At 49.0% G+C, this 27,977-nt stretch overlaps 2 protein-coding genes across 9 annotated transcripts in view; one reads left to right on the top strand and one right to left on the bottom strand.

Moving 5' to 3' along the window:
• MOCS1 (molybdenum cofactor synthesis 1) overlaps positions 1–2,150 on the top strand; it is a 33,837-nt gene extending 31,687 nt beyond the window's left edge. For 4 of the 5 annotated variants that reach the window (XM_054698766.1, XM_037519658.2, XM_037519656.2 and 1 more), the window contains one exon: positions 15–2,150. In XM_054698766.1, the coding sequence (XP_054554741.1) occupies positions 15–775 (761 nt within the window). In that variant the 3' untranslated portion in view covers positions 776–2,150. The remainder of the gene's footprint in view (positions 1–14) is intronic. The other variant, XM_037519659.2, reaches the window with a different exon arrangement.
• Positions 2,151–3,621: 1,471 nt separating this feature from the next.
• Positions 3,622–27,977, bottom strand: part of DAAM2 (dishevelled associated activator of morphogenesis 2) — a 166,673-nt gene continuing 142,317 nt past the window's right edge. For all 4 annotated transcript variants that reach the window (XM_054698765.1, XM_054698764.1, XM_037519655.2 and 1 more), the window contains 14 exons: positions 25,297–25,355; positions 24,978–25,162; positions 24,112–24,411; positions 19,685–19,792; positions 16,483–16,589; positions 15,271–15,355; positions 12,995–13,101; positions 12,825–12,913; positions 9,195–9,363; positions 8,901–9,008; positions 7,970–8,030; positions 6,382–6,513; positions 5,257–5,427; positions 3,622–4,929 (listed from right to left, as the gene is read on the bottom strand). In XM_054698765.1, the coding sequence (XP_054554740.1) occupies positions 4,708–4,929; positions 5,257–5,427; positions 6,382–6,513; positions 7,970–8,030; positions 8,901–9,008; positions 9,195–9,363; positions 12,825–12,913; positions 12,995–13,101; positions 15,271–15,355; positions 16,483–16,589; positions 19,685–19,792; positions 24,112–24,411; positions 24,978–25,162; positions 25,297–25,355 (1,903 nt within the window). In that variant the 3' untranslated portion in view covers positions 3,622–4,707. The remainder of the gene's footprint in view (positions 4,930–5,256; positions 5,428–6,381; positions 6,514–7,969; positions 8,031–8,900; positions 9,009–9,194; positions 9,364–12,824; positions 12,914–12,994; positions 13,102–15,270; positions 15,356–16,482; positions 16,590–19,684; positions 19,793–24,111; positions 24,412–24,977; positions 25,163–25,296; positions 25,356–27,977) is intronic.

The raw sequence follows: 27,977 nt of genomic DNA, 5'->3' as shown, positions 1-27,977 counted from the left end.
CTCCTTGCTTCCAGAGTTATTTTTGATGTGCCAAGATTCCCCACCAGCTATTCCGAGCATTTCCTCCTGGGACCCCGTCCGTTTTCAGGGTCTGAGACACAAAGTGAGTTTCTCCAACCAGATGGCGACTTTGTGGAAAAGATGCCGGGTCCCCCACACCACTCCCCTCGCCCAGTGGCAGCTGGGCTCCATGTCCCCTCAGAGACACTGCAGCTCCCACCTAGAATCAGATTCTCACCCAGAGTGCCTTAGCCCTGAGTCCCGGGCTCCTGCCACCCCCTCAGGATCCCTGCCGACCTCGGACCAACTGACCCATGTGGACACGGAAGGACGGGCAGCCATGGTAGATGTGGGCAGGAAGCCAGACACAGAGCGAGTTGCTGTGGCCTCAGCGGTCGTCCTCCTGGGACCCGTGGCCTTCAAGCTCGTCCAACAGAACCAGCTAAAGAAGGGAGATGCCCTGGTGGTGGCCCAGCTGGCAGGAGTCCAGGCGGCCAAGATGACCAGTCAACTGATTCCTCTTTGTCACCACGTGGCCCTGAGCCACATCCAGGTGCGGCTGGAGCTGGACAGCACGCGCCATGCTGTGGAGATCCGGGCATCGTGCCGGGCCCGGGGTCCCACTGGGGTGGAGATGGAGGCTCTGACTTCAGCTGCTGTGGCTGCCCTCACCTTATATGACATGTGCAAGGCTGTCAGCAGGGACATTGTGTTGGGGGAGATCAAGCTCATTAGCAAGACAGGGGGTCAGCGGGGGGATTTCCATAGGGCTTAAAGCCCCCGCCCCCTCTTACTTCTAGCCCAGCCAAGTCAAGTGATGGCGTGCAATATTGGCCAAGGGAAAGATAGATGTCAAGTTACTTTAATTCTCTCACTGTTTACCTTCACCAAAAGGAGCTTGGGGTCAACCCATTTTACTGCTAGATGAACTGTAGTGACCTATGAGGTTCCCTTTCATTGGAGTGAAACCAGCAGGCCCTTCAGCTTTCCTGGACACTAAGGCCATAGGAAGCGGTCACAAGGAGCAATGCTAGAGAACTGGAAAATCACTTAGTGTTGTTTTTGCACAGTTTCAGATAGTCCAGCCCATCACTTCCACTTCTCACTTAGGGTTTTCTCTACTTCTGCTTCCCTGGGGAGAGAAGGGCTCATAAGCAGAGGAACCCACTTTGAGGAGGAAAAGCACAGCTTGCATTTTAGAATGTATCATTTCTCCTCTTGAGTGGCTTTGCCTTCCTAAATTTGGGGTCACAACCACCTCCCCCCCCCATTTCCCTCCTTGCCATCATATGAGCCAGTGATGCCTCCTTTTGCCTGATTTGCAGGCTGTCACCTTCACACTTGCACCATCCCGCCAGCTCCATCCCTCAGCCTCCTCCTTGGGCGTGACCAGCCACGCCTCTCTCACACCCTCCCTGCTGCCCACTACCCCACCCCTTTATTCTTGAACACATCAGGGAAAGAAGAGAGCTGAAGGCTGCCTTCACCCTCACAGCACATAATAAAACTCTTGATGCCAATTTCAGAGATGTGATAATGAGGCTGTGTCTGCGCAGCAGGCACCCCGCTGCAACATTTCATCCGCACCCCAAGGCCCATCCCCTGGAAAAGACAGAAGAGATGTTGTGAGGGCATGTTCTCCATATGTCTGCCCCTCTTCCCTGTAGAAGGAAATGCACCATCTGTGGTGACGGCGTCAGGTGGGGGTATCTGAGCTCATGGCCCAAATCACAGGTTATCAGTGAACGGGGGTACACATAGAGGCTGGACTTGTTGCTGGTTCTTTAATGTGGCTCTAGTTTCATTGGCACCCACTGCCTGCCAGCCCTGTCCGCAGGTGTGCTGGCAAATATTTAGCAACCAGCTCTTGGGAAAAGGAAGAGCCGAATTCCATGGCTGATTTCAAGCTTCACATGAGATAAATCCTTGAAAATGTAACGACGGCCCCCCTCAGAACCGGCATGATTTGGCTTCAGCACCCAGCACACCCCAAGTCGCCCCATGGCAAGAAGGCACAAGTTTCAAGGCAGGTTGGATGGGGATGGTATGGATTTAATATTTTTTAGTATTACAATATATTCTTATAAAAAAGGTGCAGGTAAACAGGACTCCGCAGATTTTGTACATTAGCCTCCTTTGTCGTCTGAGAGAGCTGGTGAGAGCAGCCTTGGCACCAAGGCATCCCTGGTAGAGGTGGGGGGAGAGGGCCACGGCTCCCCAGCTGGTAGAAATGGGATGGGTATGGGGAAGGCCCTGGACTAGACTCTTCCCCATCCACCTGGAGAATTTATCCTTCCCACTGCCCTGCACACACCTTCCTTCCATCACAGGGCAGGAGTGGAGGCTGCTGCTGAGAAGGGGATAGGTTGCATTGGGTTAACAATTTTATATTGGACATGAAATTAGTCAGCTGGAGGAATTTACCCAGAGATGGCAGGGGAGGTGGGGAGGACTCTGGGAAAGCAAGACCAAGGAACAAATATAATAGGCGTAAACATCTCGCATCTCCAGGGCCAACTCAGCCACCTCCACAGGGCACCAGCCCCTTCTGCTAAGTCAGCCGTCATGGCCCATGGTCCAAGGCACTATTGGAGATCCAGCTACAGTGGCATCTAGTGCCAGAGCCACTGGCCAGAGCTAGAAAATAATAAATAGAGGAGGAAAAATCTTTTGGGGTGAGACGCCTGAGCCCTAGAACAATGTATGTGTCCTCTGTAAACAGTTAAACCAAACTGTGCTTTTCTGCGGATCCCAGGTACTTGATCGACTTCCATGTTCATTCCTTCTTGGTGTGGATCCAGTCTTCTGTGGCAGGTGGGGATGCCAGGATTGGACACGCCAGCAGTGGAGCTCCCCTCTGTGGGTTAGGTTGACCACAGCCCAGCCCATGTGGGAGAGGACCTTAAGGGATCCCACCCACGATCTTCCCATCACCCAATGCCAAATTCTTGGTGTGCAGGTGGGTGTCACAGAGCTCTCCACAGCTGTTCTTCCTGGAGCCTTCATCTTGCCCCCACCGGGACTCCAGGGCGGCCTCTTCACACCGTCCCAGCCAGGCTTGCACTTGCTCCTCTCCCTCCCCCTCGAACCAAAGCACATGCTGGGCTCACCACCCATTTCTCCCCTGCAGCTACTGTGGCCCCACCCCAGGAATCATATAGGGAAAGGACAGGCGGCTGAAGAGTGGGCCCAGCCCACCAGTCTGTCCACTGGCAATAACCCTGAGCCGGAGAGTAGGTTGGAAGGTGAGGTACGTGAAGGGGAGGGGAGGTGGATCGAAGGGCGAGGAGCTGGTCTCACAGAGGATGAAAGGCCAACTCTAGCAGGGAGGAAACAGTAAGAGATTGGATAGACTGGACCTCATCTCCTTCCTCTTAACAAGAGAGAAAATTTGTCTAGAGACAGCCATCGTCCTGCTCCGCAAGGGTAGCTCAAATGGACAGAATGAAGGTGAAAGTGGGCAGGAGGATTAGATTAGGCCCCCCTGGAAATCAGGTTGAAGAACAGATTCAGGTAGGAGATGGAGTGGGACCCCCCCCCCAGCTGTCTGCCCTTGGCTCCTTGAGGCAGTGCATACTCCAAGGAAGTTGGCCTAACCCCCCCCCCCCCATCAATCCCCCTTTCCCCAGAGTTCCCTGCATGCTTGTCACTGCTTGTGCTGCCCCCTACAGAGAGAGCTCAGAAATGCAGAGAGCATCTCTGGCCCTGGGGACCCTCTCAGGCACTGACACCCAGGGACACCCTCAGGCAGAGATTCACACGGTTTGAAGTGGTTGTCTGCAGGCTGGACAGAGTGGGAGGCCACTGTGGCCTCCAGCCCGAGGCGGCTATTGCAGGGTGAGGATAGGGTCTGAGAGCAGAGAGCTGCTTGTGGAGCCAGGCACTCGAGTGCTGCCCCCTGCAGGGGCTCTGGGAACACCTAGCCAAGATGCAAAGTCACTGTGGCTTCAAGACATTGTCCACTTGGAAGCTAGCCATCAGGAGCAAGTGCAGATCCAGGGTCCCGAAGCCCAAGGCTCGAGGTGTGATGAGCACCATCTTTCTTGAACCCCCCGCTCTCCCCTTAGCAGATTCATCAAGTACCTGATAGCGAGTCATAGTCGTGGGAACCCAAAGATGAGTTTCAGGGGTTCTGCATTAGTAGATGAGATGGAGCTGAGGGAGGGCAGGAAGGAGAGAGACTTCAAACACAACGAGAGGGGCCCAAGGACTCATGATGTAAGAAACAGGTACTATTGGTTTCTCTTCTTTCTCCATCCAAGAGGAGAGTCTGTCCCTCAGATTAAAGTTCCATGAGGGTCTCCTCTTCAGGGTTGGGAACCTGGAGTCCTGCATCCTGGCTCTCAGGGGACCCACCCTTACTCCCCACTGCACATGAAATCTGGCCATGGTCCATGGACCCCTACAGTCGATGTGGAACAGTTCTAGGGGACCGGGGAGAAGGGTTCAGCTGGGGCCTGCTAGGGATGTCCACGTCAGCCTCAGAGACTGACCCCTGGGGCGTCAGCAAGAAGAATGGAAAGAGGAAGAGGAGAGGAGCCCCTTCAGGTAAGTGGGGAGACACCTGGTTCTGCCACACACAGTGCCCACCCCAGGACCCAGCCCAGGGCTCCAAACCCAGCACCAAATGAAGTATCCCAGCCTCCTCTGCGCAGCCCCTGTGGGTCCGTCCCTGTCTCCCGGCCTCCTGTGTGGCCAGTCCCCAGGTCAATAATTTAGCCTGTTTATTGCCCGCTCCCGGGTGACATCCAGGGCCTGGCTCCCTGACCGCTTGCGGCTGCGCTTGAGCTTGCATAAGTCCTTGTCGAACACTTCCCCGGAGCGTAAGGCTGACACCAGGTCATCAAACTCGCCTCCCTCCTCCAGCGCGCCGCCGGCCAGGACCTTCCGTTGCCGCTGCCACCTCTCCCGTTCCCTCTGCTCCTTCAGCTGGAGGGGTGAGGAGGGAGAGCAAGAGGCTAGCACCCAGAGATGGGCTGGGCAGAGCAGCCACCCACAGTCCAGTTTACCAAGCACGCCTGCCCACCAGGCGCTCCCTCCCGGGCCGGTGCAGGGATGCTGGTGTTCGCAGCTAGGCCCACTTCCCTCCTTTCTGGGCACCTGTCTGCCGGCAGCCCAGGAAGACCCGTCTCTCTCCTTGGGAGCTGACATCAGCCCCTACAGTGTTTTTCGGTGCCTGCCCCCCTCACACAGACTCATCCATTCTCTCCCTCCGAAGCCCCCACCAGCCCAGCCATTCCCCGGTCAGCTCCTCACCATGGCCTCCATGCGTGCCCGCCGCTCCTCCTCCTCCTTCCTCTTCCTCATGGCCTCCAGGTCCTGCCGGGCCTCCGAAAAGGCCTGCAGGAAGGTGTCAAAGATGCCGAAGAATTCATCTGGCTGCATCTTGCTGTCATGTTCCCCGAAGTGTGTCAGGGCCTTGGAGAACTATTAGGGGGAGAAGAGGAGTTGGGCTCGCCCCTTAGCACGGTGGGCTTAGCTCCTGGGCACCAGCCAGAGCAGAGCCTAGTCCAAGGCTGGACACCTTTGGCTAAGTGGGCAGGGCTGAAGAGGGGAGACCCCCATGGTCATCAGTCTAGGGAAAAGGCTGAAGGAGAGGCGTGGGGCGACCCCTGGGGAGGCTGGCTGACAGCAGCCCAGGGCCACCTTTACGTATGTTTCTGTGTAGGCACAGGGTCGGGAGCTGCAGAACTAGTGATTTAACTCTGAGCCTCAGTGTCCTAATGGAGGTAATCATTGAACTTGCTTCTTCGTGTGGTGGGGGTTAAGCGAGTGAATAGGTGTAAAGTGCTATAATTAGATGTGCCATTCGAGAGCTTCCCTCTCATTCAAACCACCCAACAGCCCCCAAGACAAACCTCCCCACTTACAGTGAGCTCCATGCACCAGCAACGTGGGCCTCTCCTAGGGCTGGCTAGAAAGTTGAATCTCGGGCCCCATCCCAGAGCTGAATGAGGACCCACATTTTCATAAACCCCCCACCAAGAGGGTCCATGTGAGAAGCAGGGAGAGGAATAGCAACTGAGGCCAAAGGACTCCTCAGCCAGTTCTCTTCACCACAGCTGGGCAACCTTGGGTCAGTTACTTAACCTCTCTGGATCTCAGTGCATATGTCTTCCAAATAGGAGAATGACCTCTCAACAAACCTATAAAGCAGGTAGTAAGAGGAATCCTGTAAGAGACTTAATGTGATGCCTGACACTTGATAAACAAAGTTGCTGTTACTTTTCTTGTAGGAGTGAGGAATCAGTATTTCCTCCAAGCTCTGTGACTAGCTTGTTCCTCTTGGACCATCTGTAGTAGGAATGTGGGGGGATGTGGCTTCATGAGACTGAGTTGGAGGGCGGGAGGTGGGGGGGTTGCTGAGTTGGGCACCCTTACCTTATCCCTGGCCTCATTGAGCTGGTCCTCCAGCTCTGAGAAGCTGAAGCTGGAGACTGTGATGAAGTCACTCATAACTGGGACAAACTTGTCATTTGGCTCCCGCACCTGGCGCTTCTGATATTCCAGCTCCTGAGGAGGGAAAGCAGAGTGCTAGTTACAGTGGTGCCATGACAGGAGTTAGGAACGCTAGGCATTCCGTATTTCCCACCCATTCTGCTTGACAGTCAGGATAGGGAGCCTTCCTCTGGACGTGGGGACACCCTAAGTCTCAAAATTTTAATTCTACCCACCCCTGGCCCAGCACTGCCCCCTTTCTTTTTCTTGATCCTTGCTACCCAAAGCATGGCCTGGGAGCAGCAGCCTCAACTCACCTGGGAGGGTTTAGGAATCCAGTCTCTCATGCCCTACCCTAGACCCACAGAATCACAATCTGCACTTTAACAAGACTTTCAGGTGTTTTGTGTGCAGGTTAAAGTGTCAGAGGCATTTCTAGAACTTTGAGCTGATGCAGCTGGTCTGTTGACTTTTTTTTTTTTTTTTAAATACAAGCACTGGGTAGAGTCAGAAACGCGGGAGGGTGAGAGAATTCACCAGAGCCAGAGCGGGGAGCAGAACAGGCAGACTGACAAAACACACTGCTGAGGGGAGCAGCGGGTGCGGCAGGAGAGGTCTGCGTGCCATGTGGGACCCTCGCCCAGTGGCCGGGGATCGAACTGGCGCTGCAGAGGATGGGGGCAGCTTCGCAGCCCAGCACTCAACCGCTGCGCCACCAGAGGAGGCCCTGTAGACTCTTGAGTAGCACTTTCAAGACCTATGAGAGTGGAAGTGCCCTCCCTCTCCTCCACAGTGACAAAAAATGCTCTTTCTCATTCTTGACTTCATTCTTTCCTTACTTGCCTCCTCCCCACCCCACCTGCATACACGCAGTGAAGATGGGAAGGGTCTCTAGTTCCTAGGTGCAGGGCACAAGGAACTGGGGACATCCCCACACTGGGCCATCCTAGCCTAGGGTCAGAGAGAGTAGCCTCTGAGAGTAGCCTCCTGCTGAGAGGTCATCGGCAGGAATGGTGGGGGGCAGAGGCATTGGTGCAGCCCCTGGGTCCTCACTGACCTGAGCCAAAGAAAACATGTGGAACGTCCAGGGACATGGGTACCAGTGTCCCACTAGGTGCTACCTGTCCCTAGCCAGCCTCTGCAGATTGGCTCCTTTTCCCCAGGCACTGGAATCAAACTTAACCATGCAGCACATTTACGGCTCATCCCATACCAATGCCAGGCAGACCTGCAGGGTAACGGCCATGCTGGACAATAGCCGTGGCTACCATATCAGGTGGATGTCCCCTCTGAGAGTCCCAATTTACACTCCAGATAATCCAACCACCCTTTCTGGAGGGCTGACTCTGCACCAGAGGCTGTACCCACTGAGCCAGTTGCTCTGTCACCCAGCCAGGAGCTTTGAGTCACAGAAACGTATTGGAGAGGGTGTGCTGTCTGGGGTGCACCATATGACTGGTGACAGGCAGCACAAACACAGCCACCGTGGGCAGACGACGCTGAGCCAGGCAGGCTGAGCTGAAGTACTCACCACCTCGACCGCTCTGAGGCCCCGCCTGAGGTTGCCCACCTCTTTCTCCAGCTCTGCCAGGCTGTGGGGGACACAGAGGGAGAAACGGGAGCTAAAGGTAGTTCAGGGAGAGAACTGTTTGAAGTTCAGGGACCTGGGAATCCATGGTCCTGGGCTCTAGCCCTTCTTTCACCACTAACATGTGGCCCTGCCAAAGTCCCCCCTCGATGCTCTGTGCATGCTTCTATAAGACAACACAGGTGCCCTTATTTCTGATCTGGAAGGATCTAAATAACATGTTACACTACATATTAGAAGGTTTGTAACATACGATCTCTGGCCTAGCTCTGCTTATTACCATGAGGTGATGCTTACAAGCTCTTCACATGGTATCACGCACGCAGTAGCATTGGATGCACTTCATTCTCCGCTGGACATGCTTCAATCAGCCTGTGTTCAGGTCTGACTTCTTCCCTACAGTAGATGCCACTGGGGCCCCATATCACCTTGGAGCACCCATTGTTGTGCACCTCCCTAACTTCCAACTGTGTAAGCACTTTTTCTGGGAGTCAAGGTCGATGCCCCACCCAGAAGCCATCAGCCTATGACAGCCACGAGATGGTGTAGGAAGTCACAGCTCCCTCGCTCCTTGGGTGGGACAAGTAGTCTGAGGGTCTTACACTGTCTCCTGGCTTCCCTGGGGGCCAATAAGCTCCGTGGTGGTAACTGTCTTGATAATGCTCCCAAACCTGCCTCCCTTCCCCACTGTTTTCTGGGAACAGGTCTGAAATAAGGATTTGAGAGCAAATAGTTTGTCTTTGTTTCATTCTCCCAGAAGCAGACCCTAAGGCACAGCCCATTCCTAATCAGCCCAGGGTAGCCCCAAAGGAAGACATTTAATCAAGAATATATGTGATCACAGGGAGAAGGGAGCTAAGGAGGGGCCCCTCACTTGACTTTGGCAGCTTCTGGAAGATGCTGCAGCTCCGAGGGCATGTTCAGGATGTCAGGGAAATGCTTCTCCAGGATCATGATCAGATAATGGAGTAGAGAGATGTTTCTGTGGATGAAAGTCAGTTCAGGGGTAAGGATCCACGAAAACTGGGAATGAAGGTCAATAGGAAACTGGAGTGAAGTGTCAGGGCAAAGAGGTGACAAATTTGGGGTTGGAATTGGAGGGATAGAGGGAGAAGGGGTTTGGCTGGGTTGGGGTAAGAAGGAGGCTAAAGAGGCAGCAGTGTCCCACCTGTCGATGCTGGACTTGGTGTCGACAATCTTGTTGAGGCTGGCCACCCGGAACCCATAGGCGCCCCCACGCTGCCCTTTGTTCATGAAGTTGCCAATGGCCAGGACAACCTCCAGCATCTGCATTAACCGCTTGCTGCGGACCAGCTCCCGGGAGGCCAGCAGGATGGCTGGGAGAGAAGGGGTGGGTCAGGGCCCTGAACAGATGATGGTGGCCTCTCTCTGGGGTACAAGGGGACCAGCTGCCTGATCCAAAGTCCAGGAAAGGGGCTGTCAAGTTTCTGCAGCTCTCAGAGGGCCAGAGACTATACCCACTGTTCAGAAGACCCACCTACCCACACGCACCCACCTCCAGGAGAAACAAATTTGCCAAAAGCCAATATGCCAAGAAATTCATTCCAGGATATACCAACTCCTCCTTTGATATGTTCCAGAATATCTTTTCTTGAATATATTTAAAGACTATTAATACATCCTTTTTTTGTATAGACACATGTATATAATACTTTTACTTTTCCAAACCTAGTAGTTAAAAATTTAAGTTTCAACATATAATAGGGCTGTTTCTGCCCCTTTTCAGATACCGAATTTCACAAATTTCTGTACTATAAGATAATGGTATTCTTTACAGTTGTGGTGTCTTAGATTTGATTAAATATATTATGTGATAACCTACTGAACATTACTTACAATGTGTTTACACCCTCTAGGCATTGTAATTATTTCTTCCCAACACCTTAAATGATGGATTTGTTAGAAATACAAAGGTGAGCAGTAATCAAAACTTGAGCACGTCATTCAGATGTAGGTGAATGAAGTAAGAGTCCTCCCCCGGCCATGGTGATGAGCAGAACCCTGGGGTATGTGTCTTATCTTTGACTGCTAGTCACGGAATATGGTTTTTGATTATTAAGGGTGGTGATAAGAAAACCAAACCATCATATGCCAGAGATTCCTTAATATATTTCTATGAAGATAAAGTGAGAACCATTTGATTAAAAGTTGGCCGAAATCTTTAAAAGCAGTGAAGATTAAATGTAATAAAAAGGGGCTGAACAGAGGAATAAGAAAGATTTGTCAGTGGCTGCTAAAGTTGAACACCTGCATATTCTATGACCTCATGGCAGCTTTAGTCTTGATGGGTATTTGAGAGGTTTCTTGTTGTTTGGTTTTTATTCTTAAATTACAAATAGATTTGGTTAAATAAATTATGGTATATTCATACCACAGGAAAAAGTACAGCACTGGAAAGGAACAGCCCACTGCTATATATAACAAAAAGTCACCTTTTTTATCAACTAGTATGATGAGCAAAAGAAGCCAGCATAAAATTATTCATACCAATCCTTCATTGTATATTCAAGACTGACAAATCTAACCTGGAGGTCAAGATAGTTGTTACCTTTGGACACTGTGCATTTCTTGACCTGGGTGTTGATTACATAGTGAGTTCACTTTAGGATGATTCATCACGGAGGACTCTTACATGTGTATGCTTTTCCCATAAAGATTTCAATTAAAAGTTGACTTTAAGGAACTACTCATAAATTACTCAGTAATTTATATTGGTTGGGATAGTTTCTCCAAGGTGGATATGCTATTTGAAAAATTTGCAGAATCCTCCTAAAAATGCTAAAATGTTGGCAAAACAGAAAATGACAAGAGTTCAAAGGAAATCAGTGTAAATGGGAAAACTCCCATCTGCACTGCAGACATTTTAGATATATTCATAAGGATAATATATCCATGAATATTTCATAAGAATATGTTTACATTTGAGACCATATTCATCTTGACTATATTCAGTGAATGTATTCATAATGAGAATCAGTAAATTTGGTATATTCAGCAATGAACATATTCATAAGAAGAATATATTCAACAAGAAAATGTTCATGAATATATTCATAAATGAATTGGCAAACTGACCCAGAGGACCTGTTGGGGGAGTGGAGTAGGGGGTGTCCATAGTGCTCAACCAGCTGGAATAGGGCCAAATCTCAGCTCCTCCAGGAATATTTCCTGGGAGCAATGGAAAAAGGTATATGGATCCCCAATTAGCCTTCTGACTCTACCCTGTCAAGCCCACTTACCTGATTCTACAGGAAAAAGATTCAGCCCCCTCTTCCCAGAACTCCAGATCTCTCTAGAACAGCAGCTATTGCTATAGCAGGATGAGGCCTTCCCCTGGCAGGCTTTGCCAACCCAAAAACACCTTGCTCTGTTTATCTTGCCATTAAAGGACACTGTTCCCTGAGCATCTAGTGACTAACTCTTAGGGAGTATTCAGGAGCAGCATCCTGGGAACAGGAAATGATCTGAGATCAAAGCTACCTGGTGTCTCTGCTACTCTGGTTCCAAGTTCCAAATGGCAATAGCTCCAGCAAACCAAGAGACAGGACTTGGGCTGAACCCCTTATCTGTTTCTCATACCCCCAAATTAGTCTGCAGCAGGACTAAGAACGTAAAGGGTAAAATTTATCCATTGCCAGGGCAGGAGGCACCACCAGACTTCAGGCTGCAGAGTGCAGACTCACCGCAGAACTCCTGCCTGTCCTCTCAGACTCATGATCTATGACCACAGCACTTCCCTCGCACGTGAGGGTCAGGATCCACGTTACAGAAAACTCTGCCTCCGCTGTCACACTCTAACCAACCTACAGAATCTTCCAGGGCACAGCTCATTAACTCCAGAAAGGCATTCTCCAGACTGGGCATCCCAAGGAGTGTGGGGTGGTCCTGGTGTCCAGCAGAGGGGGCCCATGCTCTGCTTTGGTCCCAGCCTGGCCCCCTAAGCATCCCAGACACAGGCAATCATTCCACTCTGCTGACCCTGTCCTCACCACAGATGAGCCTCCCAGTCTCTCCTCTCCTGGGTGTCCTGGGTCTGCATGGGTGCCCACCTGCCTTCCCCACTGACAGCTGCAGGGAGATGTCCTCTGGGAAGGACTACAGCACAAGAGTGAAGGGACGGACTTATAAGTAGGACATCGGCACTCTAGTCCTGGCTCCACCACCCAGCAGTGACCTGGCCTCAGGCAGCATATCCCTATTTTAGGGATGAGAGAACTGGGTGCACCCATAGAGTGGCTGTGAGGACCAAATGACACCACCACAGGCAGTTTTTCACACGATGATTGGGACGTGGGTCTCATTTAATTAAAGTTCTCATCTGGAAAAGGCCTCTGGAGGAGGGTTCCCGAACTCAGGTGCAATCAGGGGTCACTGTGCCTGAATTCCTACTTTTCTGAACAGCTCACACTTCCAGTAACATGCCTAGGGGTCTTCTTTGCGCTTAGACCCTCTTGGGCAGAGTTAAGGCTGGTGGGCTCGGTTCATGCCGGGCACTGTTCTAGTGCTCGCCATCTTGCCGGCCTTTCTGCCCCAGGCTGGGGCAGATGTCACAAATGGCCCAGCTGGGAGAATCCACATACTGAGGCACAAGGAATGTGCCCGCATGCTGACATGAAATGTGCGTAGATCTAAAATAATCGTAGTTTGAAATTTACCCCTTGACTTTGGTTTTCCAGGGTGATGGACAATAAGGAGCCTACCTCTATCCCTGTTCACTGACTCCCCCCGGCCTCCCCAAAAGCCTCTCCACTCCAGGCTCCCACGCCCTCAGCTGTACCTTCCACCTTGGGCTTGGCCTCAGCCAGCCGCTCCTGGAACTTCTTCTTGAAGAAGAGGGCCTGCAGTCGCTGCTGGTAGTGGTCAATCCTGCAGAAGGGGGAGCTAGTCAGGAGAAAGCCTCCACCCCAACCCAGCTCCAGCCCCTCCTTCTCCACCTATAGCCCCCACCTGCTCATTTCATAGAGGAAGCGGTCAGCACGGGCCATCCGCTCGATCTCATGCTTGTGCTCCTCCAGGAGGTCAATGTCACTCTTCTCCGGGACGAACTTGAGGAGCTGCAAAGGGCAGGTGAAGGCCAGACAGGGCACTGGTGAAGTGCTGATGTTGAGGTGCAGCACATGGAAGTCCTTACACTGACCAGGCACAAGATGGGGAGGGGTCCTTCAAAGGGAGAGGCATCCCCACATGGACAGATTCACCTTTCATCTGCCCCAGGGATGATAGTGCAACAGGCTCTATGCTTATTTTTTAACTTTTAAAAATTGAAATTGACATACAGTCAAGGACACTATTCTTACACGTACACTCAATGATTATTTTCTTTTTAAACCAACTTTATTGAGGCATAATTTCCATTAAAAAAAGTGAGTACATTTAAAATGTGCAGTTTAGGGGCCTCCCTGATGGCACAGAGGTTGTCTCAGCACTATCAAGCTATCAACAGCCACGTCGGCATGAGTTCAATCCACGGCCAGGGAGCTACCCACATGGCACAGCAGACCTCTCCTGTCTCACCCGCTGCTCCCCTAGGCAGTGTATTTTAGTAGACCCTCCTATTCTGTTCCCTACTCTGTCTCTGGTGAATCTTCTCACCCCCTAGACCTCTGGCCTACACCCCAGCCAGCATAAAAAAAAAAAATCTTTAAAAATAAATAAATAAAATGTACAGTTCATTGACTTTTGACAATATGATCCACCCTTTGAACCACAATCCAGATTAAGATGCAGAAGGGGCCTTCCTTGTGGTGCAGCTGGTTAAGCACAGCTCTGTGAAGCTGTCTGCAGCCTCTACAGCACAGGTTCAATTCCCAGCTGGCCAGGGAGATACAGACATGGCATGGCAGACCTCTCCTGTCACACCCGCTGCTCCCCTCAGCAGTGTTTTCGGTCGTCTGCCTGTTCTGCTCCCCACTCTGTCTCTGGTGAATTCTCTCACCCTCTCATGCCTCTGTCCTGTACCCCGGTTCTTGTATAAATAAAAATAAAATCTTTTATTTTTTTAAATTAAAAAAAAAAGTTGCAGATTTCCATCCTTCCAGAATGTTCCTCTGTGTTACTTCAATGAGCCAACTCACTCTCATCCCCCTACACAGCCTCTCAATTGAATTGCATCACCTTAGATTAGATTTGCCTATTCTTGAACTCCTTATAAATTTGTGTTCTCCTTTGTGGCTACTTTTTTTCAATAACTATAAGGTTTTAGATGGATCTTTGTTTTAAGTATTGGTAGTCTTTTTTATTCACAGCAGAATAGCACTCTAGTCTAGGAGTATGCACAGTTATGTGTTCCCTTTCCAATTGATTGGACAATTGTTTGTTCCTATTGGTTATTTCTTATTGGACAGTTGGGCTGTTCAATTTGGGGGGTCATAAATAAAATTGTTACAAATATTATTTTTATGTGTTTTTTAGTCAGTATCTGTACTCATTTGTCCTGAGTAAATACCTAGGGAGAGGATTGCTGGGCATGAGGGTAGGTGTATGCTTAAACTTAGAGTTTTCCAGAATGATTCTACCAAATGAGAATACCAATTGTTTTGCATCCTTGTCAACACTTGGCATTTTTGGCCCTTTAAGTTTTAGCTATTCTGAAGGGGTGTGGTACTACCTCACTGTGATGTGCTGTTGTTTCCTTAATAATGGTGATGAATAGCGTTGAGCATCTCTTACTGTGTTTCTCTGATGACTAATGGTATGGAGACTTTTGGAAATTTACTTTCATGAAGTACTTGTTCAAATCTCTTGTTCATGTTTGAGTTGTTTATCATTTTCTCACTGATTTGTAGAGCTTCTGTTTCTGAATGAGATCTTTGCTGGAAAATATAAGGCAAGAGTCTTCTAAAGTTTGGTCTTTTTACTCTTGGAACGTGCCTTCTTAATTTAGTAAGTCCAATGGTTTTGTTTGGTATTTTTAATTTTCCCTTGAAGGACATAACAAGTTGAGGTATAAGAGATTTGGGGGAGATGTGACAATCAGTCACTGTACATTGCCTGGAGAGCACAGAGGGTCGTACCTCATAGCTCCTTCCCGGGCCTCACTCCCCTGTAAAAGCCTTTGTTGACCTCAGAAAAGGGAGTCCAGGAAAGTTTTTATAAGCCTCCTTCCCCTTTCCTACAGCCTGTTATCTCTTTGACCTAAGAGTCCCAAGCCTCTCTGGGGCTATGGGGAAGAATACTGCCTCCCCTTGGATCAGCCCCCCTCCCCTCCCCACTAGGAGCCTCACCTGCTCCAGCATGTCCTTGGCCAGGTCCTCCTGCTCATCCATCTTCAAGATGGCCTGCCGGATCTCCTCGTTAGAAAGCTTCAGCCTAAGGTGAAACCCCGACCCTGAGCAGCCTGGTCTGTCCCCTCTGCTTAGCAAAGACCCCAGTCCACCTTCTCCAGAAGGCAGAGCCCCAGCTTTCTCTCCTCAGTTGGACCCCTCCCCACCTCCTCTGCAAAGCCCTCCATAGTAAACTAATGTGACCCAGTCTATGAACTCCATAATGAGCTCTTTTAGTCTCTAAATAGAGGCTCGAGTCTCTGGTCTCTTGTTCAGGTCTCCGTCAAAACCAATAGAGAAATTTCAGAGTTCAGGGCCATCTGCAGTGTAGACTGAGCGCCAGGCGCAACTTTCTGATCCTTCTCTCCTCATGCCTAAAATATCTACAGCATCTCCCTGGGAGGAAGGGACTGCTGGCAAACTGCTCAGGGGCAATTTCCTGCCTCTTTCATTTGCAGAAGACAGACGAGCTCTCACTCTTCTGACAGCGTTCCGCTCCCACACAGCTGTTCTAATCTGTCTTGTTTGGGAGAAGGAGAAACCACCCTCCACGTCCCTACAGGCCTTCCCTTCCAGATACACACGCATTGGGAATGCTAGGGAGACAAAACTCTCCCCCACATCAAGGGGGAGAAACTGAGGCCTGAGGCTTTGCAGGAAGGGAAGAGGGCACAGAGGTCCCCAAGGAGGCTGGGGCAGCACTAAGAATAGTATGGGAGGTGGTGCCCTCTGACCCCGGCTCGGGCGGGAGGCCCTGCATAGAAGCTATGCTATTAGTGCATAGACTGCCCCATTTGTTCAGCAGTGGCGGGAAATGCTTGGGCGCTGAGATCATGCTGCTCTGTGGCCTGGGCTGAGCGAGGCCCTCCTTGGGCTTAGAGCAACTTTGGTGCCCACTGACCAGGCTGGTCAGGAGACACGTGCTTGGGGCAGTCTCTGACTGCCAAGCCCTGCACTGCTACTCAACATGGGCTCCTAGGAGAAGGTTCGAGATCAAAGTTCCACCCCATTCCAAGGACTCAACAGAAATAGAGCAAGACAAGAGACTGCTGTCTCAGACATTCAATTCCACCATCTTTTGCTTCAGCCCCATTCTCAGGCCTCTACAGCTCAATCCCTCCCACCAGGAGCCTATTAAAGGGCAGAGGCCAAAGAGGCGGGGCCAGCACGTACTTGGAGAGAAGAATGATGCAGTTCTGAGCCCTCCGGCCATCAATGACCGACAGTTCCTTGACCTTTCGGGAAGCCAGGTAGATATCTTCTGTGGAGCCCGACTCCTTCTGCAAACAATAAGCCAAGTGCAAAGTTTGGAGGAGGGTGTTCCCAAATCTTCTTCTTGCCACCCCTCTACCCACAGGAGCTGCCCCCTACTAACCAGGGAACGGTCCTGGTATGAGCAAGAAAAGAAAGGAAAGGAAAAGAGGAGAGAGTTGGGTGGTTAGTAACCTACTCTAATAGGAGGCATCTGGACTTGAGAGGGTTGGGAGGTAATGAAGGAGCCCCTTTTTAGAGAGTGCCCTCTCTGAGCAAACTAAAATTATTATGGTGGAGGGGAGTGACTGATCCCCATGGCCTTGGGCAATGCAATATGATCTACAAGGCCTACAGAAGGGCTACAAGGCCCAAGCCCCAGCATCCCTGCTCAGAGCGCCTCCCCAAGCTTATGAGGAGAACCTGGCTCCCCATATATCACAGTTCCTGGATTCCTGGGCACTTCTGGTACAGCCAATGTGTTCAGGCTAGAAGGCATCCACAAGTGGGGAAACTGAGGCAGTCTCCACAAAGTATTTTCTCCTCTTCTGGGCAGGCAGAATCCCAGGAAATCAGATTTATCCTCTTTTTTTCATGGGTCCCTATTGAAGTAGACAGGAGACCAATCTCTCCAACCATATGCTCCTTGCTGCACAGTCCAGGGGCTACCACTGATGTTACCATCTTTTGCATTCTACTAATGCAATGCCAAGTGCAGTGCCCAGCCTGCACAGACTCACACAACAGGCTTGCCTTGAGTCTGGTGGGTCAGACAATAGACAGAGAAGATTTCTCCTCATTCACCTTCATGGTTGACGGGGGTCTAACTTATCTCCCTCTCCCACATGTGAGCTTTCTCTTTGGGGATCCTCCCCCATGCCATGTTGGATGGGTAATCAGGTAGAAGGTGGAATGAATAATCCCTCTCTTTTAGGTCTAGTACCTAGCTGCAGCCCAGGACAGTCATTAAAAGTTAGGGTGTCCAGAGCCCCAAGAGTGACTCACCTGCTGAGAAGGATTAGTTATCAGCTCCTAGGCAGGTAGCAGCCACAGCCAACAGAGAATTAAACATGCACAATATTAGCCAAGAGTTCAGGGACCCAGAACAGTAGAATAGAACAGGAGATATAGGATCCCTCAGCATCTACTCTGTCTGCCCCATCCCAATGAAACCCCCAGGGGGGAGAGAGAGACCAACTGTGCACGTGGTTGCAAGCAGCACTGAGCAGCAGCTGCTTCCGCAGATGTGCACTCACAGGGAAGCCGAACACCACCAAGGGGAGCCTCTCTCGCCTCTCCCTCAGGGCAGCCAGGGCCCAGCTCCTCCACCCCAGGCCTCACCTGCTCTTCTCCTTCCCTCTCCTTTGTGGAATCTGCCCAGAGGGGAGAGGGCGTGCTTCTGCCCCTAGATGAGTTCATCCTTCTAACTGGGGGAGGAGAGCCAGATAAACTTGATCTGGAGGTGCTTCCAAGTTGTATTCACAGAGGCAGAGGAAAGCAGGTGTACCTGAATTTTGTTCCCCGCCCTTTACCCTGGTAGTTCTTTTGATTTCTAAGGGAGCATAGGGGACAGAGCCCACACCTGACCCTTCTGGAGATGAAGTTATTCACTCAAGCCCTGCAGAGGGCAGTGGGGGAAGACCAGAGCACAGAGGACAACCCTGCCCCATGTACCCGGGGCCCCATGATGGGGAAGCAGATGTTCAGGACAACACGCCTCTAGGGTGTCGCCTGGAGGCTGGCAACTGTTGAGTGACAGTGGTGTCTGAGTGAGTCCAATCCTAAAACAGGGGGCTGGACTGAATGGGGTCAGAAAGGCAAAAGAGGGCAGAACAGTTTATCTGAAATCTTCACTCATTAAATGTGGAGGCTTCAGACCCAGCTTGTTCTCAATCCACACCCCCACTTTCCCCACAGGGCCCCATCCAAGCCCCACTGCAGGGCCCTGGAGACTGGGCAGGCTGACCAGAACCCTGGCCCAGAAGAAGTCCCATGTGACTGGCCACGTCTGACACACCCCTGTGCACACTCCCTTCATCCTCAGTGTCTACTCAGCAGCACTAAGCACACAAAGTTTCAGCTCCGGCCAGGCCACACAGTTGACATGGACATGGGCTTAATTACTTTTCCTAGAATCTGTTTTATCTAGAACCTCAAGGCAGGGCCAGAGTCCAATGCTCACCCACCACTGTTTAGGCTAATCCCCTAGGTACAGTCACACATGTTCTCACTCCTATGTGCCCTCAGGGAGGGCCAGCCACAGGTCTGGAAGTGGCAGAAACCAGCAAGGAGCCAGTCACAACAGGGCCCATGAGGACAGAGTTCCTTCTCACTGGCACCTGGGGAAGTTTCCAGAGTGAGGCCCCTGGTCTCAGAAGAGAAAACATGGACCATCACAACCCAGAGTAAAATCTTTCCCTGGAGGCAGATAGACCACGGAGAAAGCAAACCCCCCAAGGCCTCTTGCCTGGTAATGCCCCAGGTATGCTGACTATGGTGCAGATTTCTGGGCCTCAACACATTCTTCTGACTCACATTCACTTGAGGATGAAGTCTGCAGATCATTTTTGGCAACCTTACTGGTATTGCCTTGGGTAGGCCCTGCATTCCAGCCCCAACCTCACACCCCAATATGGCTGGAAGATCAGGCTCACTGGCCAGTCGTGTCCATAGGGCAAAGCCCAGAGCCTCTTCTGGCCTGCCTAAGCCTGTTCTAGCCTCAACCCCCTAAAGTGACATGCAGCTGTTCCACCTTCCTGGAAACACTAACATCTTCTGTCCAACCAGCTGATGGCAGTGTTGGGAGAAGAGAATCCTGGGACCAAAGAAAGCAGTGATCAACAGTTGTTGGGATCTGGGCTCCAGGATGAGAGAGAGAGAAATGGACAAAATACTATTTCATCATTTAATGTGTAAGTACAATCTATAATACAATGGGATAGAGCCCACTGCACCTCAAATTCAAAGCTACACCCCAGCAAGAACATGGGACCTGATCAAGAATAAAATATCTGGCATGTGTGGGAGGGAAGGAAGGAGGGGCCGAGGGTTGGGCTCAAGGGCTATATGTGGAAGTCCAGACTAGAAGTCAAGACCCACAACCTTGGAGGGGGCATGTTCTTACCTGGTGCCTCTGATAAGCTGAAAACATTTTTTCAAAGTCCTCTAGGTCCAGAATCCGAAATACCTGCATGTCATCGATGTCATTCCATACGGTGCCAGGGACACGCTCCTAAGATCAAGGGCAGGGAGAAGATTTCATGGTTGACTCCCCTATTATGCAGAGCCTCCCTAATCCCACATCACCCAACAGCATATACAACAGCCAGGCTTTCAGAAGGGGCCACCCATTCACTCCACTTAATACTCTGCCCAGGGTATCAAGTGTGGCTGCATGTCTGCATGTTCCAGAAATCAACAGGAATGTTGGCATGAGGGGTGCACAAGTTGGAGTGGGGGGGCACTATACTCCTTCCAGAAAATCTACGCTGGTGCTGGCGACCTTTGCATGGGACCCGCTGTCCCTATAGGTAGGAGTGGGCTGGAGTTGGCAAAGCAATGCTGTCCACACAAAACCTCGGCACAGGCTGCATTCCCTATATCCTGGTCATTTTATCTCCCAGACGTCTTTGCTCCACTTTCCCAGATTCCCAAAGACTGGACACATGCCAAAGTCTTAGCCATCTGATTCCTCTGTGCCGGCTCAGGCCAGCAGTACCACCATGATTTCCCACTGGCCAGACCAGGGAAGGTACCCCATTCCTCATGACTGGGATGGGCCTAGGGGTTATATCCCCGAGTCTCTCAACTGATGTGTGGTCCCATCTCTGCATCGGACCCTTGCACTGAACCCAGAACCTCAGGGATCTCAGTAGGAGTTTTTAGCTCATTCAAGAGCACCCTAGTGGTTTCGTAACACCCCAATAAAGACTTTGAGGACAGAGATCAAAGCCCCCCTCCCAGGTGCCATCCCTCTCTGCCAAGAAATCCTCACCCCATCCAGAGCTTTGCTGTCCTTTAAAATAGCATCTACCCTCCTTCCCCTGCTGGGAGGGCAATCGAGGAACCTTCAAAATGCTGCCTCCTCCTTCCTCCAGCTCCCCCTCAACAATGCTTAGAGAGAAACATACCTTTCACTCACTCTTATTTTCTTAAACTCTGCAAAGGGGAGGCTAGGCCAGAGCAGGGGGGTGGGGACATTCCTGTGGCCTTCCTAAGGCCAGGGACCCTCTTGTGGAATGCCGGGCTGGGAAGCTTGCAGAAGCAAGGGCTACAGGCAAGGGGCCAAGCTCAACACAGACACATTCTTTTCGTGGCAGAAACAACCACTGTGTGTGTGTGTGTGTGTGTGTGTGTGTGTGTGTACAGGAGCACTCGTAGGTTAGGCAAGGGGGCTGGCATGGGATGTGGACAGAAGATGAGAAGGGAAGGGGAATTGAATGGGAGAAAGGAGGCAAGGGAAACTGCCAGCTGGCTCCGCATCGAAATCTAGGCTGGGGTGGAGGTGAGGAAGTGGGAAGTCCCCTAGAGATAGAGCTTCTCGCTGCTCTTTATTCGTGCAGTGGCCAGGACCAGAAGAGAGGGGCGGGAGTTAGAGAGCTGGGGCTTCAACACGGGGCAGAATTTCCTATCAGACAACAGACTGAGCATCTTCCCCAGAACTGTCCCATCCCCATATTCTCCAGAAGCATTTGGGAGGCTGTTTGTGGAGGTTTGGCTGAGGTCCAGAGCTAGAAAGAGGACTAGCTCTTCCTAGTATTCTCACATCATAAATTTCACCATGTTTGTACCTTGTATAATAAGCCTCAGATTGAATTTTTACACCACCCTGGGCAAGACCTCACCACCTCTAGTCGGGAATCCCGGGGCTTCTGCTCCTCTGTAAACATCCTTTCTATGCCAGGCAAACTGCTCTCCAAAATGCATTTCATTAACCTTCCCTCCTAGAGTACATGGGGTAACAGACCTACTGCCTTGTACTCTTGACCTCAACCCTATGTGGGAGAGAAGGCCAAGCCAGGGGTGCTGTTCTTTTCCCTTTTCACATAAGGGGAAACTGAGTCTTAGCGATGCTTACCTTCTAATCTCAAATGAGGATTAAATGAGATGACGCACTTGCAGCACACACGGTAGTTCCATGAATGAGAATTCATCTAATATTATTTGTTGTATATGTCCAAAAGATTACTCACTGTTCTAAATCCTTCTATACATTAAGTCAGTCATCACAATACTCCTTTGTCATGCATATCCTTATTTCCCCCTTTGCACAGATTTGGAATCTAACCCAGATAATCAAATAACCTGTCCCAGTTGCACAATTAAAAGTTTAGAATAGGATACTAGATTCACAAATATTATTCATGTCCCTCCACCCCATTTCTGCTGAGGAATGTCTTTAATTCCTGTAAATCTCCCTATGATCTGCCCCTGCAAACCTGTACTTTCCAGTCTAAGAAGGAAATTCTGGCCTCTTCTGTATCCCTGGGGAATTTATAGTATATATAATTTTTAGATATTTTTATATAATAAATACATAAAATATAAATATTTTTATATTTATATCATATATACAATAATATATATTATCTAATTATATCATATAATATATAACATGTATGATATATGTGATAATATATGATATATATGATATAATAAATATACAATAATAAATACAATACATAATATATTATATATGCACTTTATATATATTATATATATATATAGACTTTATAGGATCTCAGCTAAAACACTAAGCACAAAGTTCTATATGATGAAAGGTGGCAAAAATATTAGAGTACTTGTCTGTCTTCCTAAACTGTGGAAGTTCCTAATCAACCTTTCATTATACTTTCAAAACCCTAAATTATGTTTTAAGTACAGGTGACAAAATTAGCCCTTTTTTTAACCACAATAAAATAATATTTCTGACCAGGAGCCACAGGCGTCTCCACGCAGCCAGTGGCCTTGGGTTCTGCAGGGTGGCTGGCCTGCTCCTATGCAGCAGGCCCTTCTGGCTCCTCTCATGACCTTAGAGAAGGATCCGCTAGGGCACAACTCCTGAGCAGTTGTCACAGACTTCCACAATGTTACTTCCAAATGCTGCTAATTGGTGGCTCTAACATTTTAATTACTCAGATGAAAAATGTTATCAGAGGCCCAGGCAACTATGAGTGGACTGTATTTATGCTTTATGTTTCCACCCAGATTGCAAAACCAGAGGTAGAAGGAATCTTAGGGATCATCTCACAGACAAACAAACTGATGTACAGCAAAGTGAGTGATTTTCACAGATCACACAGTTAGAGCTAATCCTGGATTAGCTAGAGGTTAGACCCTTTCCCTCAGTTCATCCCCAGGATCGCTCGGTGTTTCCACAAATATTCTTTCTAATTTGTCAGGTCCTACACTGTGATAAGACAGTGTTAAGTCTCAACTTTTGTTATTTTCCATTTACTAGAGACCTAGATTTGGCTTGTTATCTGGTCTACCATTAGGAAACAGCACCTAACAAATAATTGAATTACTAATTACTTTGTAATCCCACATCTCTATCCACTGAAGTCACCAGTTGAGCTCATTTAAAGTAAACAGAATAGAACAGCTATGAATTCCCCAATAGTTACTCCAGCAGGTCCATACAAGGTCAAAGGGCATCCATGAGCTCCAGCTCATGGAGTGTGCAGGGCTGTTGCTGAACATGAGTGTGGCTCAGGCTACCTGAACTCAGTGACAGGGTATGTGTTTACTCAGAGTCAGAGCCACTATTCCTTTTAATGGGGCATAGCACAGACAGGAGGCAGGGCTTGACCCAGGCTAGAACTGGTTTCAATTACCATGGCTCTAACATGCCCAGAGCATCTTAACACTACACTCATGACAGCCCAACAGGGGCAGCAACTCCCACACACAGGCCTGCAATGGGTGATTATTGGTGGAGAACACTTATGAGCTGAGCACTCTAGAATAGCAACAACCAGTGTTTGCACCTGACCCCTGGAAGGATGCCAGAAGGGCTGTATGTTGACATCCAAGTCTTCAATACAACAGTAGCTCATCACCCTCCCTTGTTACCCACATCATGGAACCATCATTCAGCCCTTTTTACACATTTTTCTGATCTTTGTCATCTCTAGTCTTTGGTCTAAGATCTCTGTCTATAGCTTCTACGCTTTCTCTCAAATTAATCCTATGCTTAAAATTCTAGCTGGCCTTAGTGACCCATGCTCTGATATATATAATATATATATATATAATATATATATATATATATATATATATTACTCCATTAACCCTCAGCACACCCAAATTCCATTTGTGGTTGGTTTTACCAAATGCCAAGTCATCTCCTCCCAGTGTAGATGTTTTTCCCAGTGGGCAGTGAACTACCTGGAATCAGCAACCCCATATTCTCCATCCCTGTGTCTACCTTTATCCCCCACTAAAGAAATAACCCAGGGTGGAGATATGCAAACCATGGGTAGTCTGTCCTCAACTGACTGTCACCGGCTGCAAGAGAACAGACTTTCCGATCTCTTCCTTGTTGCTCACCTCATTCAGCTTGACCCAGTTGAAGGACTTCAGTGGGTGGGAAGGCTGTGGGACACACTTCTTCCTGAGTGGCACATCACTGCTGGGGAAGGGGTCTGGAGGGAGGGGCAGGCCCAAGCTAAAGCAAGGTGGAGCACCTGGGGGAGTGGGAGGCCCACCAGGTGGAAGGGGTGGTGGTGGCGGTGGGGGGCAGCAGGCGAATGGTAGAGGTGGTGGGGGTGGAGGCAGGTCATTGGTTGTCATGGAGGAAGACAAGGTAAGTGGGCCCCCAGGGGGAGGCGGGCAAGATACAGGTCCTGTCTGTGGGGAGACAAGTCGAAAAGACAATGCCATTAGCAATGATCATCTTTCACATCCGTGCCACTACTCATTTCCTCACTATTTTTCTGTCTGTACTAGACCCCACATCTTGTCTCATCTCCATACTTTTTGTATCCCAAATATCCAAAACAGACAAAACCATAGGCAGACACAGCCACAGGCTGACACACAGAAGTCGCACACACACCACTGGACAAAGTCATAGTCAGCACAATGTAACTGCACGATTGACATATGTGGCTGTGTGGGCAACTGTCTACACAAAGGCATCCAGTAGAGCAGGGAAGGGGAGGCCAAATTCTGTCTGCTTCTAAAGTGTGCTTCCTGGGACAGTGTCACCCAGAGGAAGGAGCATTATTTTTTCTAATTAACAAAATGGTGCCACCTTTATTCCTCAGGAGTCCCCTCTATTCTGACCTGAAGTCCTACATTCCCTTCTCCCTCATCTTGAGGTCTTTGGTCCCTTCCCACACCTGTTCTTCCCACCAGATACTGAATCCGGGGACTAGACCCAACCATGTAAAGGAAAGGGGGGTACCACGTACTGAGAGTTCACTGAGTTGGGCTACCAGCTCTGCCACTTGTCCTCGAGCCTGGCGCAGCTCCTGGGACTCTCGGGACAACTTGTCTTTCATCTTGTTCAGTGTCCGCATCATCTCTTCCTTCTCCAATGTCTTTGTCTCACATTCTCGCTCTTTCCTCTCTAGTCTGCTCACAAGCTCCATGTGATCTAAGGTGGCAGTGGAACAGAAAGGAAATGGGAAGTCAGACGTGAAAGTGGGTATGTTCCCCTCCAAATGAGGAGATGGATCCTAGGCTGGGTGTCCGTGGAGAGGGGATATGTGGGAGTGTGAAGTCCCTCACCTTTCCGGAACTTCTCTGCCTGGTCTCGCCACTGCTTCACTTCATTCTCATTGATGAGCCTGGGGGAAAGTAGAGGGCAGCATCTGTTGACAGCTGGTTCACTTCCCAGAAAACATGCCATCTTATGTTCCCCACATTGGCACCTGTTATCCACTCTGTCCAGCCACACCAAGGAGGTTAAACTTTGACTCTCCAGAGTTCTTTCCAGGTCCCCATCCCTGCCTGGTTCTCATTATGTGCCTCTTTGTGGACTGAGAACTGAAAGGACACTCAGATACATTAGAATCTAACCCCTATATGATGCAGTTGAAGGTCTGAGACCAAAGGTAAAGACACAGCTCATGAATGGTAAGGTAGGACTAAATCTCAGGCCCCTTCAGTTGTATTATGATTTGTAAGTGTAAACAAAATAGATTTTTACATCTGAAAGAGAGCAAAATATTGACCTTACCATGATCCAGACTTCCAAAGACCAAGGTGTAAGAGCAAGAGAAACCACCTACCCCAACAACACAGGATGAGTGTTTCTAAGTCCTCGTTCATGCCAAACTCTTGTAACAGGGGCTTAAAACTAAGCCTTTACCTATACACCAGAGTATAAGGGAGGCAAAATCCAGATAAGATCCCAATAATAATTTCTTTTGTAAATCTGAAAATTTAGAACAGTTGGATCCAACACTCTTGGGCTCTCAAGGAGATCAAGGCTGTAAAGAGGAGAGGGAGCGAGAGGGGCACCATGTGTGAAGACATTCCTTTGCAGAGTGAGACTTGTTGTCATCTGTTGGGTGTGCTGTCTCCTTTTAGACGCACTGACAGAGTTTTGACCTATGTTCCCTGGACTTGGGAGGGAGGCATGGTGGACAGCAATCTGTCTTGGGGCCATTCAAGTCCAGAGGTGAGGCAGAATTGACCAGAAGAACACTGCCATGTGAGACCTTCCAGCACTTTGTGTTTGTTGGCATAAGCAACTGCATGAGTGTTTCCGTGGGTCATAAGTAGGTGCTGTAGAGGAACTAGGCTGAAACTATTTTAAACCCTGTCCAGGATGTCCACATGGGAGAAAATCAGACACTTCAACAGTGCAAATCTATATCTATGTGGACTAGATTGCCAGTAAAACAGGGGCTGATGGAAGGGATAGTTGGTACCAGCCAGCCCTGGGAGGTGAGGAGGCCAGCCGCTAGGGTTTTGTAATGAGAGGCAACACAACATTTTATATATATATATATATATATATATATATATATATACACACATACACACACATACACATACATGTGTATATAATACATGTGTTATATATACTATTATATAGAATATATACTATTATATAGAATATATATTTTATAATTCCTATATTAAATATATATATTTATATAAATAATATATAAATATATATATATAAATAAATACATGTGAATATATAATATATGTGTTTATATATTATATATATTCAGGAATATATTCATACCTTTACCCACATGCCAAACCCAGAGAGCAGGAAGCTGTTAACTAAGTTACCTGGTCAAGTAAGACCTTTTCTCTTTCACCTTCCTGCCCCCAAGCTGCTTCTGGTGGGGGTCAGGACCTGGTTAGCTAGTAGGAAAGCGGGTAGAAGGGGTTAGAAAAGCAACAAGAGAGAAAAGAAGCCAACCATCACACACACACACACACACACACACACACACACACACACCCTTCCCACCGCAACTTTCTGGACCCAGGCAAGGAAGAAAGAGATTTAAGGCTACATCAGATCTAGAATGTTGATTCATTTCTGAGACCAGTCCTTCTTGTTGCAGATTTGAGACTCTGTTGATAGTTTAATATGATCTTAGCACTTCCATTGCCAATGAAGAAGAACAAATTTCATTGGACCTGAAGAGTGTTTATCCTTTGGCAGAGGAAGAGCTTCCCCACTAAATAGTGTAGAGAATCAGTAGAAAATAAAATAAAGCTGCATTTTGATGAATTTACTAGTTATGCTTGTCTAACACGCCATTGATACCCAACTACTTGTGTAGATGAAAACAGTAGCAAGAAAAGGTCAAAGTCTGTTTTCTACTTGGCTTTGGAGCACAACACAATGAGTCACGAACAGTCAGTTTATCTCCTTGGGGAATTCGGTTCAGAGACATACTGCTGTAAAAGCTGAACATAAAAAATCAGTGCACTAACATAAGATCTGATAATTAATTTGTGTGACTTTAAACTTATTTCTCTGTGTCTCTCTCTAGCCAGTCAAAGATGACCGCCCAAAGACCACAGGCTCTGCCTCCTTGCACCCAAAATCCCCATGTCAATTGGCCATGATCTGTATTTCAATATTGGGGTGGCATACTCCCTATAAAAGGCAAGAATGAATAGTTTAGGTTTTGCATACCATGCAGTCTCTATTCCATATGCTTGTGTTTGATTTCAACAATTCTTTCAAAATTGCAAAAAAGTGTTCTTAGCTGGAAGACCATACAAAAACAAGCTAGAGGGTTGGAGTTATCCCACAGGCCACGGTTTGCTGATCTCTTCTTTCTGGTTAAACTACTCTTCTATCTGCTCCATCCAGTGAATCATTGAGGGTTGAGTACCTCTCCTTCTCCCTACTCCCCCTGTTCATAAACCCGCACTGCCCAAGATTGTAGTCACAAGACTGAATGTCATTGCTATTGGAATTAAAGAACAAT

Source organism: Talpa occidentalis, unplaced genomic scaffold, assembly GCF_014898055.3.
Source record: "Talpa occidentalis isolate TD23 unplaced genomic scaffold, MPIMG_talOcc4v2.1 talOcc4.2, whole genome shotgun sequence".
NCBI classification, from domain to species: Eukaryota; Metazoa; Chordata; class Mammalia; order Eulipotyphla; family Talpidae; genus Talpa; species Talpa occidentalis.
Note: the sequence above shows the minus strand (reverse complement) of the source record. Positions and strands in the feature narration are given on the sequence as shown.